Below are 16967 nucleotides of genomic sequence, written 5' to 3'. Positions count from 1 at the left end.
TCCTCCCCCTGTATTTTATTAAGATAATTCTGTCTGGATTTAGGGATTTCAGTTTAGGAACATCAAATTTTAGACTTTAAAATGCATGCATGTATAAATATTTGTATAATACTTTCCTCAGAGGAAAAATTTGAGAACAAAAATAACTGCTCTTATGTAATGCTATGCTATACTCTGTTTTTCTGTGACAGTAATTAACATATTATAATCCCAGAGCAAATCAGCCCTGACATTTTGGAGGCAGTAAAAATACCCATTTCCTATGGCAACAGTTGTGTTCTTTTTTAAGAAGCCACTATCAACTTTAAACCTGTATCTCTTTGAAAATATACCTACAAGTAACACTACGTTTTTGTTATAGCTGAAAACATAACATTTTTCTCAATTTTTTAAATTTTGTTTTCTTTGTATTTCACACTATTTTGTAAAGCCAACTATTTACTTCCCTCTACTTTTTATTAGTTTCCTCTGGTTACAGGAAGAGAGAGAGTAACACATGTATAAAATTGGGAAATATGGTAGCAAAACAACAAAATTGTTTTAGGGACTTGGGAATGTATGGTATCTAAAACTAGTTTATTCTTCTCTGAATTTTGACATCCATTTAATCTCTAACATTTTGTCAAAGTTGAGCAATGTACGAATTAGGAAGGGAGTATTTATGTATTCTTTTGCCAGAGTGATATTTTGCTGAATGTTGTCAGTGTTCTGGTTTTTGCAGGGGACAGCTGGCACTTGAGAAGAATTGATTGGTGCTATGAAGCTGGAGAGGCATTAAGCGAGGAAGTAAGAGAGCCCTATATTTTACTTTCCTGCTAAGGCAGTGAATGTTTTCCTTTTTGTTCTGATGTTTTACATAAAAAGCGACTATATTAGGAGCTCCTAAGTCTGTGGTATAGTACAGGTTATGTCCTATTTTATGTTGTTGATTTGGCAAGAATGAGAATACAGAATATGTAACACACAGTATTCGTGTTGGAGGGATTTGCTGTGGATACCGTTAAAGATTTTTCCATAAAATTGTTTCTTGAAGCTTAGAACTTGGTATGTTAGGGGAACGTTAGGTCTGCTGATGAGAACTAGGAATTATTATCAATTATTGATAAGTTAGGGAGCTTCAGAGGAAATGGGAACCAGAGAGCAATAGAATCATAGAATACTAGGACTGGAAGGGACCTCGAGAGGTCATCGAGTCCAGTCCCCTGCCTTCATGGCAGGACCAAATACTGTCTAGACCATCCTTGATAGACATTTATCTAACCTACTCTTAAATATCTCCAGATATGGAGATTCCACAACCTCCCTGGGCAATTTATTCCAGTGTTTAACTACCCTGACAGTTAGGAACTTTTTCCTAATGTCCAACCTAAACCTCCCTTGCTGCAGTTTAAGCCCATTGCTTCTTGTTCTATCCTGAGAGGCCAAGATGAACAAGTTTTCTCCCTCCTCCTTATGATACCCTTTTAGATACCTGAAAACGGCTCTCATGTCCCCCCTCAATCTTCTCTTTTCTAAACTAAACAAACCCAATTCTTTCAGCCTTCCTTCATAGGTCATGTTCTCTAGACCTTTAATCATTCTTGTTGCTCTTCTCTGTACCCTTTCCAATTTCTCCACATCTTTCTTGAAATGCAGTGCGCAGAACTAGACACAGTACTCCAACTGAGGCCTAACCAGCGCAGAGTAGAGCGGAAGAACAACTTCTCGTGTCTTGCTCACAACACACCTGTTAATGCATCCCAGAATCATGTTTGCTTTCTTTGCAACAGCATCACACTGCTGACTCATATTCAGCTTGTGGTCCACTATAACCCCTATATCCCTTTCTGCCATACTCCTTCCTAGACAGTCTCTTCCCATTCTGTATGTGTGAAACTGATTGTTCCTTCCTAAGTGGAGCACTTTACATTTGTCTTTATTAAACTTCATCCTGTTTACCTCAGACCATTTCTCCAATTTGTCCAGATCATTTTGAATTATGACCCTATCCTCCAGAGCAGTTGCAACCCCTCCCAGCTTGGTATCATCTGCAAACTTAATAAGCGTACTTTCTATGCCAATATCTAAATAATTGATGATTTAAGTCGCCTATTATTCTTGCAACACAGATCCACAGTAAGGGAAGACTTGTATATTGGTGTTGGTATTTCGTCTGGGGGTGGCATAGCACTTTAGTCCCAATTCCTGCTCCATCTAATGTAACTTAGAATCATAGAATAATAGGACTGGAAGGGACCTCAAGAGGTCATCGAGTCCAGCACCCCGCCCTCAAGGCAGGACCAAGCTCCGTCTACACCATCCCTGACAGATGTCTATCTAACCTGTTCTTAAATATCTCCAGAGAGGGAGATTCCACCACCTCTCTTGGCAATTTATTCCAATATTTGACCACCCTGACAGTTAGGAATTTTTTCCTAATGTCCAATCTAAACCTCCCCTGCTGCACTTTAAGCCCATTACTCCTTGTCCTCTCCTCAGAAACCAAGAGGAACACATTTTCTCCTTCCTCCTTGTGACACCCTTTTAGATATTTGAAAACCGTTATCATGTCCCCCCTTAATCTTCTTTTTTCCAAACTAAACAAGCCCAGTTCATGAAGCCTGGCTTCATAGGTCATGTTCTCTAAACCTTTAATCATTCTTGTTGCTCTTCTCTGTACCCGTTCCAATTTCTCCACATCTTTCTTGAAATGTGGCGCCCAGAACTGGACACAGTACTCCAGCTGAGGCCTAACTAGTGCAGAGTAGAGCGGCAGAATGACTTCACGAGTTTTGCTTACAACACACCTGTTGATACAACCTAGAATCATATTTGCTTTTTTTGCAACAGCATCACACTGTTGACTCATATTCAACTTGTGGTCCACTATGACCCCTAGATCCCTTTCTGCCATTCTCTTTCCTAGACAGTCGCTTCCAATCTTGTATGTATGGAACTGATTGTTCCTTCCTAAGTGGAGCACTTTGCATTTCTCTTTATTAAACCTCATCCTGTTTACCTCTGACCATTTCTCTAACTTGCTAAGGTCATTTTGAATTATGTCCCTATCCTCCAAAGAAGTTGCAACCCCACCCAGTTTGGTATCATCTGCAAACTTAATAAGCGTACTCTCTATCCCAATATCTACATCATTGATGAAGATATTGAACAGCACGGGTCCCAAAACAGACCCTTGAGGAACTCCACTTGTTATCCCTTTCCAGCAGGATTTAGAACCGTTAACAACAACTCTCTGACTACGGTTATCCAGCCAATTATGCACCCACCTTATCGTGGCCCTATCTAAGTTATATTTGCCTAGTTTATCAATAAGAATATCATGCGAGACCGTATCAAATGCCTTACTAAAGTCTAGGTATATGACATCCACCGCTTCTCCCTTATCCACAAGGCTCGTTATCCTATCAAAGAAAGCTATCAGATTAGTTTGGCATGACTTGTTCTTCACAAACCCATGCTGGCTATTCCCTATCACTTTATTACCTTACCAGTTGTTGAGTCTGTATCAAGTAAGGAGCAGCCAGATGAAGTTTAAAATGCTCTTGAATGGAAAAACAAGCCCCTGTGGTTTTAAGGCCTGCAGAGTCAGAACGCTGCTTACACGTGCAAAAAATTCATTAACTTAACAAAATATCGTATGCTCTCTGATCCTTCAGGGTGCCACACTGAAGGAGCTTAATGTCTGCAGTGGAGATACTTTGGTCATAACTGAAGGGAAACTGCCACCAAAGGTAAAATTCTCACTTTGTATTATGCTCCAATTGGGCAGATCATAAGTCATTTAGAGCTTTGTAAGTGAAAAACCTAAGCCTTAAACTCCACTGTAAAGTGCAAAAAGTGAGAGACGCCACCTACAGAGCACCATTTTTTTAATCTGGTTGTTTACAAATGGTTTTAAAATGTGTGGTGCATATTGCAGTATGTTTGAAGTGAAGTGACAGAGAAAGGGTGGTGATAGGTCTGCCTCAGAAAGAAATGGTTGCAACCTCTTGGTCACATGTGGACAGTGTGTGTCATCCTGGTCATTTCCATTTCCTGATCATCCATAGCAATTGGGAATCTAACCAGAGCCCCATAATGTGCAGAAATATCACCTCAGTCAGAGAGGCAGATGAAATCTGTGTCATTTAAAGATGGCCATATTGGGTCAGACTACATGTCCATCTAGCCCAGTAGTCTGTCTTCCAACAGTGGCCAATGCCAGGCACCCCAGAGGGAATTGACAGAACAGGTAATCATCAAGCAATCTAGTCTCTGTTGCCAGCTTCTGGAAAACAGAGGCTAGGGACACCATCCCTGGCCATCTTGGGTAATAGCCACTGATGGATCTAACCCCCATGAATTTGTCTTGTTCTTTTTTGAAATATGTGACAGTCCTGGCCTTCACCACATCCACTGGCAAGGAGTTCCACAGGTTAACTGTGCGTTGTGAGAAGTAGTATTTCCTTGTATTTGTTTTAAACCTGCTACTTATTAATTTTATTTGGTTACCCTTAGTTCTTGTGTTATGGAAACAAATAAATAAGTCTTCCTTAATTACTTTGTCCACATCAGTCATTAGATTAATAGGCAGCAGGTTTAAAACAAATGAAAGGAAGATTTCCTTCTCTCAGGGTGTGTGTAGACTATAGGTTTTTTTTTGACAATAGTAGCCTTTTTCCGAAAAAACTTCCCCTGCGTCTAGGCTGCTGCCGCGTTCTTTCAAAAGTAAATCGAAAGACTGCTGGGGTGTTCTCTTCTGAAAAAGCGACTTGCTTTTTCAAAAGTACTGGTAGTGGTCCAGACGCTCTTTTTTGAAAGAGGCTTGCAGTCTAGACGTCGCCTCAGTGCACAGTCAACCTCTGGAACTCCTTGCCAGAGGATGTTGTGAGGACCAGGACTTTAAGAGGGTTTAGAAAAGAGCTAGATAGATTCAACGTTAGGTCTATCAATGGCTATTAGCCAGGATGGGTAGGAATGGTGACCGTACCCTCTGTTTCTCTGGAGGCGGGTGACAGGGAAGGGATCATGTGATGATTACCTGTTGGGTTCCCTCCAACATCTGGTTTTGGCCACTGTTGGCTGACAGGATACTGGGCTAGCTGGAACTTTGATCTGACACAGTATGGCCGTTCTTATCAGTCATGATTGTATTGACCTCTTCTCTTTTCCAAGCTGAAAAGTCCCTTATTAATCACTTCTTATATGGCAGCTGTTCCACCCCCCATTATACAGCCTGACCTTTTCCTCAAACTAGCAATGTCATTTAGGTCTTATGTCAGGTAGTTCTTACAGTGACTCAGTCTTTGCAGGACTCTGAGTAAGAGGTGCATTACACCTATTGGGCCTGGTGTAATAGAGACAAAACTGAGTGACATCATTAGGCTGTAACCAGTTTCATCACTGGGTCCCGTACAGGTGGAACAAGATGGAATCCGAGGCCAGTGCTGGCGTCCTTTACACAAGACAAGATGGAAAGTTAACATTGCAGAGTTAAACGCTTCCTCTCTACTGAAGCAAAAATCAAATTGTCCTCACCTTCTGTACCATTACAAGTAGGTTATCAGGTACTTTTCGTTCACTGCACAGGGATTCCTGAAAGTGCCCATCTGGTGGTTCAAGCCTCTGATGCACTTTGGACACCAAGAGAGCATGCAGGATCAAGTGAACGGCATGATGGGGACATTGCGGGTATCTCCAGCAGGAGGTGAGTTATAGGTGTTCAGAAATAAAGGTTTCTAAGATCATCTTGAGTTGAGACAGTGGCCTTTTGCAAAACCACCTCATATTTACCAGGTAGGCAGCAATATCTGTAGAATATTTTCTTGAAGGACCTGATTTTTTATGGGTTACACCAGTTATAACCAAGATGGTCTCCTGGGAGAGCGTAGTTTTGCTCACTCTGCTTGCTCACCCAGAATGTACGGGTGTGCCGACTGAACCGTAGCAGCACTTTGGATGCAGAAGTAGAACACGCAGTTTTCAATCAGCATGTGCCTCACCTCATTGTGCCCTTGCTTTATGATGTGTTGCTTTAGCATCACTGGCAGGAAAAAAAACTATGTGAATGGAAACCAGTGCAGTCTGGCAAACCTGCTCATGGGCAACAGTGAACAAAATGTTTTGTGGGCCACACACAGACTCCTGATGGGCTGCATGTGTTCCCCGGGCCACAGGCAGCCCACCACTGGGTTATATAGTCTTCAGATCTTAGGTAGACTGTGTACACGGTCCCACAGTTTGGACTGTGGGTTGTGAATAGCAGTGTGCACCTGAGCGCTGCACTGTATTCCTGAAGCATGTGACTTTTCACAGTCTGTAAAGCGATGGGTGAGTAAATAAGGCAGAGCTGCTAAGAGTGATGCATGTGTTTTCTTCTTAGAAATGTTTGCTTTTTTAACATTGATAAAATGATAAAAAATATTTTTAACACTGATAAAATGAAACAAAGATTAAATGAAGGTAAGAAGATTAAATGAAGTGAGGACGGAATAAAATAAGGTGGAGAAATAATGCAAACTGGGGGGGGGGGAGCTATTTCCCACCTCTTGCTGCTTCCAAAGTGGGAAAAAAACCTTTTCTTCAGTGCAAACCTCTGTTGCATTATCTAACGTTTTTCTTGTTATCTTCCTCCCTGCTTCCAAATTAGCATAACTAGTCAGTAATTCTTACAAAGTAAGTAACTCTTACTTTGTAAGACATGAAGATGTACCAAACTTCTTAGAATGTTGTTCAGTTAGCAACTTTCATTGCTACCTTGTCAAAGTTCATTCAAAGTTTATGGGTAGAGCAGAAAATCATGTTATTTTGCACTTTGCCTTGGCTTCTGATCTACTTACATGCTTTCTTTTCTAAATTTCTTCATTTGTGTCATAAGTTGAAATTGCAATATTAAGACAGGCTAAATTTGCTCCAGTTTTTGCATCTTACAGAAAGTATTAGAGATTTTATCAAATTATATAACATTAGAGAATTGTTAATTAAGCAAATGAAAGTAAAATCTTGCAGTTATTGAACACAGATTGACTTTTCCTTAACAGTTACGATTTTTAGCAAGATATTGTATAGAACAAGCCATGCAGTTACTTACATATTGCCAGTTTTCTGTAACATTTATCTATTGGTTTCTTTAAAGATTCCCCAACATATGTCCAGTCAGATATTGGGCTTTGTTATGCAGGCGATATAGAAATCTCAGCAGAAGCTTTTCTGGAGGATCTGAAAATTCAGGTTAGATGTTACCCTTTGTCTATTACCATGCTACTGTGCTTCTGTAAGTGAACTGTATTAATATATATTTTTTATTTCCTTTTCCCCCCATCTCCAGTATGTTCTGATATGGCATTTGCTTATATGCCATGTTCAGTGGTAAGTACCAACAGGCAATATGAGCATGTAGCTCAGACATTTTCCTAGTATCTGTTTCCTGCAAGTGCCATTCTACCGTTCACATGTTCCCAGCTGCTAAAGTCATGCTGCACTGCATCTGAAACTTTTACCTTTTATGGCTTGCAGGCCTACTTTTAGCTTGCTATTGTAAGAGTGATCAGTAAGAGAAACACACACCTCTACAAACACGATCAAAAGAACCACTTTCCATTTCCACATTGTTCCTGTGTTAGTTTTTTGTGTTTCTTATGTTGAATTTAACAATCCAGTAACTGCTTTTGGTGCTAAGAAGGCCTGGTTTTGTCATTTTGGAAGATGTGGATTTGGCCCGGTTGGGTGGAAACTAAGGTGCATTTCAGTAATTATTTCTGATGCCGTAGCAATTGTAGCAAACTTTTGGACAAGAAAACATATCTAACTGAATAGCGATTTATAAATTCTACTGCAGAGGGCACATTATTCACCCAACTGGTTGTTCCATTTTCACTGCATGGGGAAGAGGGACTCTCTTCTTAACTGTGCTCCATATTACATGCCACGTTGAGGCTAGACTAGAGTAGCTTAGTTGTAGCCAAGCACTTTGTATGACTGACTAATATAAAAGGCAATGTTGAATGTTTACATCCTTTTTGCACACACGCCAGCTCGTAATGGAATCAGCAGTATGCATTTGATGTTCCTTTTGCAAAATAGCAGGGAAAGCGTACTTGGCGCCTGGCTGGAGTAATCATGTCTCATCGCATTCACTTTTAAACCCAAAATACAGTGAGAGTTTGTAAGTGTTTTCAAGGAATCTCAAACTGTGTTTTAAACTGAGGAATGTGGGGAGGAGGGGGAAGGAGGGAGTTGACTCAGATTGGTTTGGGGGCTGAAAAGCAAATCAGTCCCTTGTAGTCCTCACTGGACAGTAGTTAAGTGGACAGTAGAGTAGAAGAAGATTTGTATCAATTCATTCTTTATATTTCTGGTTCCTTAAATAATGCACAGAGAATCAGACCATTGGGTTACATTGTGTGGCATTACTACCCCTTGGCACTCGGACTGGCATCTAAACTTACTGAAGAGGTGTTTGTTTTTTTCAGGCCATGACTTTGCCATCCTTCCAGAAGCTCAGTGTCCCGTCACCCGAGTTTCTCAGAGCCTGGACGCTGGAGAGCAAGCACCCAGGCAAGCTTCTACGAAACAACCAGCAGCAACTCAAGTAGGTTTCTAATTGAACACCTAGCCTGTTGCAATACTGCATGGCTGGATTGGGAGATGGATTGATGGGCAAATAAATCAGCTCAGTCAGTGTTAAGAGAAAACCCGTTCCTGGCAATGTCAGTGTTGTGAGCTGAGTAACCTTTATAAAATATTATGTTTCTATCTGGAATATCGTGTGTTTGTTTTTTAAATCAGGCTAAGTTTATTGGTTATGCTCACTTTTTTATTAATAGAATTTTTAAAATGTAATGTGTACCTTACTGGATTGTTTCCCTCATATTTCTTTCAAAAAGGCCATGCCTTTAGCTTTGTAACTTAATATCAGATAGTTCACCAGCATTTTAAACTTGAACTTGTAACCCATATTTTTTTAAATATTAAAAAAACCAAAACCCATGTGTTACCTTAATAAAACTCATGTGTCTTTCTTTATTAGTGAACATAAACTGGGAGGCAGAACAGAAATCTGTTTAGAACCTTTACAGAAGGAAGAGAATCTGAGGTAAGTACTACAAATGTCTGTTTTATTGAGAGACATGACTAGCTGAGACTACATCCAGCAGTTCTTAACTTAGAACTTTCTGCCAAGGCTCCAGTCAGTGCTTTGTTCTAGGATATTTTCTTTCACATCCAGATCATTTTACTTTTTATTTTCCAGCAGAATTTTTCCTTAGAAGGAAAAGAATTGATCAGGAATGTGTGTGGCCCCTGAAAGTGTGAATCACGAGACATTTGTTAGCCTTATTTTATTTTTTCTGATCACAGCCCCAGTGACTTGCTGCTTCGGGTGCAGATGGGCATTCCCGGGGAGAGGGATTACTACCACCCTGTGGATTTGGTGTGGGATATTTCCAAGGAATGCACAGCATGGGCACTGAGGCAGAGGCTTGCTGTTCACTATGCCCTCCCTGTGGAGAAAATCAGAATTGCAAAGTATTTCCCTGAGAAGTTTGAGTGGATGACAATCTCCAGCTGGGTAAGCTCTGAAATGACAGAGACGCTAATTTGGGCTTGGAATGACAGATGCCAGCGATGTCACTTTGCGCAGAGACTGTGTAATAAAAAGTAAAGTAGGAAAGTTCAAATACATTTAAATACACATTTCGTTCCCATTACCCATCACAGGTGGATCTGGAAGAGAATGAGGTGGTTCTTTAGGGCCTGAGCCAACTTGCATTGAAGTCAGTGTTAGGACAATGAAAGTGGAGTTACGCCCGAAGCCAGTGCAACAGGGTGCCATTTCATACTGAAGTCTCCTCACAGTGCATGCCCTAACCCCAGATGCTGCTCTTAACTGCAGTTCAGCTTTAGGGTGTTCTCCTCCCAGCTTCCACTTTTGGGGCAGAGTGTTTGTCTATAAACAGAGACAGACCAAGTCAGATAACAAAAGGCTTGTTGATAAATTACATTAGGGCTCATTAGATGATACTGAATGCATTGCACTCCAGTTCAAAGGTAGGCAAGAACAGGTAGGAATAAATGGTGAGAATGGAGAGATGTAAGTAGTGGTGACCTTCCGGGGCCTGTACTTGGGCCAGTACAGGTGGGCATATTCATAAATTATCTGGGGAAAAAAGGTAAACAGTGAGGTGGCAAAATTTGCAGATGATACAAAATTATTCAGGCTAGTGAAGTCCAAAGCTGACTGCAAAGGGATCTCTCCAAACTGGGTGACTGGGCAACACAATGGCAGGTGAAATTCAATGTTGATAAATGCAAAGTGGCAAAATAAAATGCACGTGGAAAAATATAACCCCCAAGATACGTACAAGATTAGTTCTAAATTAGCTGTTAGCACTGAAAAGAGAGACCTTTGTCCGGGCAGGCAGGGCTGCTCCGATCAGGACACTGTAGCAGCTCCTGCCTGTGAGGTCCCCTGGCCCTCCGGAGGCAGGAGTTACTCTGGCGTCCCATGAAACAGCTTCTGTCCATGGGGAGCCCAGGCACGCCACAGGGCTGCTCTTACCGGATGGTGGAGCAACCCCTGCCTGATACAGGTAAAGAACACTCTTTACTGTTCTTTACTTATGTGAGTTGAAAAACTTGCTAGGATTACAGACTAGAGATCAACTATGAAATCAGAAACCATCTTAGCAGGTGATTATGTACGGTAAATGTGGCTTTGGATTTTTGTGTGTGCTTTTTTGCTCTTTGGGTTTTTCTGAGTGAATAACTGCTGGAATGAGATTATGGAAACAACACTGAGTTTTGCTAAAGTAAATAGATTCTCTGATTAAGGACCAGAGTTAACTGGTTATAAATGCAATATAATCTAGATCTCCTTTGTCAGAGGGTGTGGGAGATTTAAAGTATGCATATGGAGAAGAGGAAGGATAAGTGGGAGACTTCATGGTGAATGAAAGAACAGGGACCTTTGTGGAGGAAAATTTGCTGGCAGAGATCCAGATGCAATTCTAAGAATAAGTAAGACTCCTGAATTGCTGAAGAGCAGCTGACTACAGGTGTTTTATACCTTTGGATGGGGAAACGACAGAAATCAGTTTCAGTTAACTCTATAGGCTTAGGACATGTCAACATTTTTGATACTTTGCCTTTATTCAGACCCAGCAAATTTCAAAGAAGAAGCGGAAGAAAAAACAAGAGAGTTTGCAGTCAGCACCTTACCACCTGAAAGATGGAGACATTATCGGTGTAAAGGTAAACTTAAGCATTAACACAATTGTGAAAACACCCAGGATTTACCAGCAATTGGTATTAGTGAACAAGCCTGTAGTCTCAGCAGTAATAACATCCGCCATGTCCTGAGTTCTGCCTCATTCTTCTGCATCCCTCTGCATTTATATGACATTGACAAAGCTCAGCACTTTGGGAGAGTGGGGTAGGGCACTGCTCCTGTTGCTGCCTCTCCCGATGTGCTTTGCCAGCCTAATGGAAGAGTGCAGATGGGACGAGGGGGATTCCATCACCCATTTCAGACTCAGTAACCCCCAGTAGTTTGGTGCAAAAATTGTCAGTAACCACATGTTCAGTCACACGAATTGCATTGAACAATTGAGTGGCCAATGGAATATACTATGGGTACTAAGCCAGTAAACTAATGCCCAATGCTTTCTGGCAACAGAATCTTCTGCTTGAGGATGGCAAGGACTTCAGTACTGTGAGAGATGACATTGGAAAGGAGACACAGAGGCAGCGTGCAATGGAAAAAAAGAAAAGGTATTTACTGCAATATATTTCTTTGTGTTCTTAGAGATACAAAGGGCTTGACTAGCATCCACTGATTTTTAGTGCTGTGATATTTTGTCTGAGGTAGAAGTAGATAATCAACCCCAGTAACTGTCTTCAGTCCTGAGAGTGCCAAAGGAGGAGCATTGAGTAATAGTAATTCAAAAACTTCTTCATGTTCTTAACACTACATCTGCACTGTGAACCAATTTGACAAGTAGGGCTCAGTTCTTCTTCGAGTGATGGTCCTTGTTATATGCCACGGAGGGTAACGCACATTGCCTGGAGCTTTTCATAGTAGTGTCTGTCAGTCCATGCATGTCCCCTGCATCCCATCATGGTTTTGCTTGAGATTATAAATTGCAGGGTGGACCAACCACATCTTTAGTTCCTTTTCACCACCACATGGTCCAAGTAAGAGCTTCAGCTGTCCTCTCATCCTTTGCGGCTCATTTCCCTATTTTTCTCACCCCCAAATACCCAACAAGCCTGTTTCTGTTCTTTATTTAGTCACTATGTGGGCGCTTTCTGTCGTTGTTTTCTTGTTTCTGAAGGTCCTGCAAGTCTCAGGACTCAGGACACTGCCTCGGTGTCCTCGCTGAACTATCCCTGCCTCGTCATGGTTACTTCTGCCAGGCGGGTTGCTGAGCTGGGGGTGGTGATGGCAGATCCCTTTTCATCACATTCCGTAAGGACAGGGTCTCACTGTGCCTGCAGCCCGAGTTCCTACCAAATGTGGCTTCCCCGCGTTCACCCTTTACGCCCACCCACTTTCTTTCCCAAACCGCATACCTTCGAGGGAGAGGGATGGTCTCACTCCCTCAGAGTCCTGAGGCCCTGGCCTTCTAAAGCCTTTGGAGGTGGCAGTCTCCCAGACTATGTGCCGCTGTAGCAGAGAGAAATAATGGGCAGGCCATCTCCATCCAGAGCCCCTCGGAGTGGGTCTCAGCGTGCGTTACCCTTTATCAGCCATCAAGATGGTTCCCGCCAGCTGGATATGAGCCCATTCCACGAGAGTGCAGGCATCAGCTACGCCCCGGCTTTGTGGTATACCCCTTTCAGATACATGTAGGGCAACCACGTGGAATGCAGTGTACACCTTTTCTTCTTGTTATGCTCTAGTGCCTGATTCTGTGATGGACACCCTGTTCAGTGCACCAACCCTCCAGTCCATGGTTCTCTCCTCGAAACGAGGTACCGCTTGTTCATCACCCTCAGTGGGGTACAATGGGGCCATTGCTCGAAGGAGGAGGAGAGGTTACTTACCAGTAACTGGAGGTTCTTCAAGATGGGTGGTATTTATCTGTATTCCAATCCCACCCTCTTTCCCCTCTGCTGCAGCTGTGACAGATCTGCAGTGGGGGTGGAGAAGGAACTATAGATGCTCTTGATCTGCTCTGTCGGTCACCGGCTTGGGCAAAACCAGGAGGCAAGACAGGGCTGCACGCACAAACAGACGTTACCACTTTGAAGAGCTCCAGTTCCAGGTGCATGGCACATGTACGTTGCCCTCAGAGGAATACAGATAGGGACCACACTTCTCAAAGGATCTCCAGTTACAGGTCAATCTTCTTCGCTTCTCCCGAGCTTGCATTTTGTAAGACCATTCTGCTAGGTTGACTACCCAAGGCAAAGCAGTGAACAATCAGCCATTTTGTCACCTGGGAAACACTTAAATGTACAGTTAGCAAGTGTGGGGGCGAGCTGTCATCTCTGCCAAAGGAGTAATCAGATTCCACGTGGATTTACAGCTTCCTAGAAGTACACTGATATTATCATGACAGCTGAATGCTAAGAAAGCCAACTGATTTTCTTACAGCCGGCAAGCTCAGCGCTTACAGAACAATGTTTCCTCTGAGGGAAAGGTGGTTAATAAACATCATAAGCCGGAAGTGGCTCTTTCTATTAACGTGGGAATCTTCAGATAGCATCGGACAGGTGACTTGTTGAGTGACCCTTGCCCCTGATGTACTGAATTAGAATGGAGTACCTCCGCTGGACCAGCCTGGTCTTCTCAGAAGTGTCCTGTCTCACGGATGAGACAACTGGCTGTAAGGCTTGGGCCAGCTCTGGATTTCCTGTAATCTATTTTGGTGAAGTGCTTTAGCTTCCCTTTTTCAATGTGGAACTTACTCTCAGGCTAGGTAAATGCACTTTATCAATGAGAAAATGGATGACTGTATGACATAACCTTTCTGTGACTGTTTTGTAATAATCATATATGTATTTTTATCTGATATTGCTATCCTATACCACTACTACAAAGCTCTTCTTTCATGTTGGCATAGAACGTCTAAAAGGAATTTTGACACTTTTGACTTCTGAAATTATTGGATCTTTGGTTTTGTTCACCTGCCTAGTTGAAAAATCTGAGCTTTATAATAATTTAAATCAAAATTGGGTTCATGCTCCCTTCTCTCTGCAGCCATTTTGTCGATGTTTTTTTCTGCAGTGCTAATAATAACAGCTAAACAGCAAACTGTGAATAGTTCTCCATCTAAGCTGTGCATAAGTGATCGATTTCAACAGAATGTGGGACATTTCACTGCTTACCTCCTCTGGTATATTAAATCTTTCCATTGTGCAGCAAGTCAAAATTCTACTCCTTGCCATATAATGAAGCTTTGTCTATTAGGACCATGAGTAGAAACTGGTTTCAGAATTTTCTTATCTCTGGGACAAATACACTAAACTGGCCAAAGGAAGGAGCAAATGTGTTCAAAACCTAGAAAGCTCTGGAGAGTGGAGTTTGTTAAATGGACGTATGTTGTCACTGTGCTGCTGTTCTTCCCGAGATGCCTCATCCTTTTTTCACTATCCACTAAGTTATTTTAAACATTTAGGAGAAAAGGAGAACATTTGGCAGAATACTGTATTTTTTTTAACTCAGGAAAAGGTTATTATGTTTGTTTTAAACTAATCAAATTAGGAATTTTGCGTGATTTATTTGCTATCCCTCAGTAGGGTTAAAAGGCGGAGAAAGGCAGAAAAATGTTTTGCCTCTTAGCTAGCTGTACATCCCCAGTAATAAAAGGGGATTGTATCCTCTTTCGGTTATACACAGTGACTTCTAATACCACCTAAACGCTATGCAGTCCAAGTCTGTTATGGGTCATCGTAAATAAAACATTTACTGTATTATCATAAGACTAGTTCTTGCTAGATGATGAGACTACACTTTTCTACCACCAAGTGTGGTAATCGGGCTCATTACAAATTAATGAATTGATTCTCATTATTTTTATGTATTTTTTTTTCAGTGCTTACAATTACTAAAGTCTTTTTATGGTCCCTGATAGTACATGCATCAAATACATCAGCAGTAAAGTTTTGTGGTTTCTTCAGAAAGAGTATTGGTGCTGATACATTGAACTGGCCAAGTATATATTGTTTACAATAAACTGTACTTTTTAAAAGTGTATTGGGTAATAGGATGAGAATGGGATGTATAAATGAAAGATAACCACATATCCTTAACTGAGCTGCAGTGCTCATATCACATGCCACGAGTTTGTCTTTCTCTGTTAAAAACTGGGAAAATGAATAATCAGAAATGCTACTCACCCTTGCACTCGTGTCTGGAATCCCTTGTAAATTATTAAAAGAAAGTGTTCAAACCCAATTTCTGAAAAAGAAAATGAAATGTTTTCATTTTAATTCAACTACTGCCAAAGTGACTGGATACAGTATCTGTTGATTTAGAGTATGCTACTTAATCTTGAATAGTTTATTTTCTAAGTATAATAGTCTTAGTAGTAGAAGGCCTCCTGATGGTGACTATTAAGCCTGTGGGAGAAAAGTGGGAAGATCCTGCTATTAAGGTGAGCAAAATTCTACTGTTTTGAACAGAGCTTCAGAGTAACTGAGACTCCCTCCCAACCTTCAGGCCCTGATTCAGCAAAAACACTTCAGTTTATGCTCAGTTTTCAGCATGTGAACACTCCTGACCTCAGTGTGGCTTTATATGTGCTTAAAATTAAGTAGGTGCTTAGGTCCCCTCTTGAATTGGGGCTTTAATCAAGGGAAAAGGAGGGAAATCTTGTAATTGCTGATTATTTGGTTTCACTCTTTATTGGAGCCAAATGAAATGCTAGATGTATGGAAGGGTTCTCTTGTAAGACTTGACAGAGTCCAGCAAACTTATCTCCTTCAAACTGATCTTGTTATTCTGTTCCTATGCTGGAAAATTATACTATTATTTTCTCATCTTCCTTTAATAAGTGAAGCTTATACTTTTCAGAAGACAGGAAACTCAGAGAAATTTAGTTATACATTAAGTACTTAAGTGGATATTTTAGTACCAGTCTGTTGAAGTCTAGTGTAGCAATGACAGCACTAAACCAATAGTGAGTTATTGTTTTAATGTTGGCTGACATGAAAGACTTTAAGAAAAATAATTATGAATCAGTCCATGACGAGGAATTTTGTTGAAGGGAAAATATCTTCTTAAAATTTGAGTCTTCATGATTGCACAAATTGTCACGGTTATGTTCTAATGTGAGAAGTAGCCTTGCTCTTTATTTTCCAAGTATGCTTCAGAAATGGAATAAAGAATTGTTTATATATGTTTAACACAGATGTTTCACTCATGCTCCCTTTGTATCATAGCATACATTTTAGATTGGTAACTAAGCAAACAGAATAATACTAACCAACCAACATGGAGAAGGAAGAAATGAATGAATGATTATCCAAATGTCTGAAACAATGAACTCCCATTTTTAAATTTATTTTCAACAAGTAAAATAAATAGTTTGGATGATTAGGAGATGAGACACTGAAAAGAAAAGTTCATTTAAGTGGTTGCTTTGCTAGTTTTCTTAATGCTCTGAGATGTATAATATCTATGCCTGGCTATTTCATATGCATCCCAGTTTTCAAACTTCCTAGTATAGCAGTCTGATCCAGAACAGCACATTCAGGTTGTCTTCTATTGTGTTCTCTCCATTGTCTGCCTAGGCAGGTTCCATTGCATGACTGAGGCTTTGCATCTACAGGTAATGGAAACCATATTTAGATTTTCTCCATTTTTGAAAAAGACTGCTAACTTATTGCTCCATACATCTAACTTTCCTAGTATATAGGTTAATCTGTTCATTCTGTCTTTTAAAAGAAATATCACAAACCTTCTGGAGGTCAGTGAACCCATGAACAATGTACAAAAATGGCTTTTCACAGCATCTGGTTTAATCTTGTACGTGCCTGATCTC

At 41.0% G+C, this 16967-nt stretch overlaps 1 protein-coding gene across 6 annotated transcripts in view; it reads left to right on the top strand.

Moving 5' to 3' along the window:
• Positions 1-16333, top strand: part of USP40 (ubiquitin specific peptidase 40) — a 42332-nt gene extending 25999 nt beyond the window's left edge. For 2 of the 6 annotated variants that reach the window (XM_075934094.1, XM_014573888.3), the window contains exons 23-32: positions 722-786; positions 3657-3731; positions 5569-5686; positions 7115-7209; positions 8451-8569; positions 9008-9073; positions 9337-9547; positions 11134-11229; positions 11654-11748; positions 13577-16333. In XM_075934094.1, the coding sequence (XP_075790209.1) occupies positions 722-786; positions 3657-3731; positions 5569-5686; positions 7115-7209; positions 8451-8569; positions 9008-9073; positions 9337-9547; positions 11134-11229; positions 11654-11748; positions 13577-13685 (1049 nt within the window). In that variant the 3' untranslated portion in view covers positions 13686-16333. The other 4 variants (XM_075934096.1, XM_075934095.1, XM_075934097.1 and 1 more) reach the window with 4 other exon arrangements.
• Positions 16334-16967: the final 634 nt, after the last annotated feature.

The sequence above is a fragment of the Pelodiscus sinensis genome, chromosome 7, assembly GCF_049634645.1.
Source record: "Pelodiscus sinensis isolate JC-2024 chromosome 7, ASM4963464v1, whole genome shotgun sequence".
Lineage (NCBI taxonomy): Eukaryota > Metazoa > Chordata > Testudines > Trionychidae > Pelodiscus > Pelodiscus sinensis.
The sequence above is the reverse complement of the archived record's forward strand: the minus strand, read 5'-3'. Positions and strand labels throughout refer to the sequence as shown.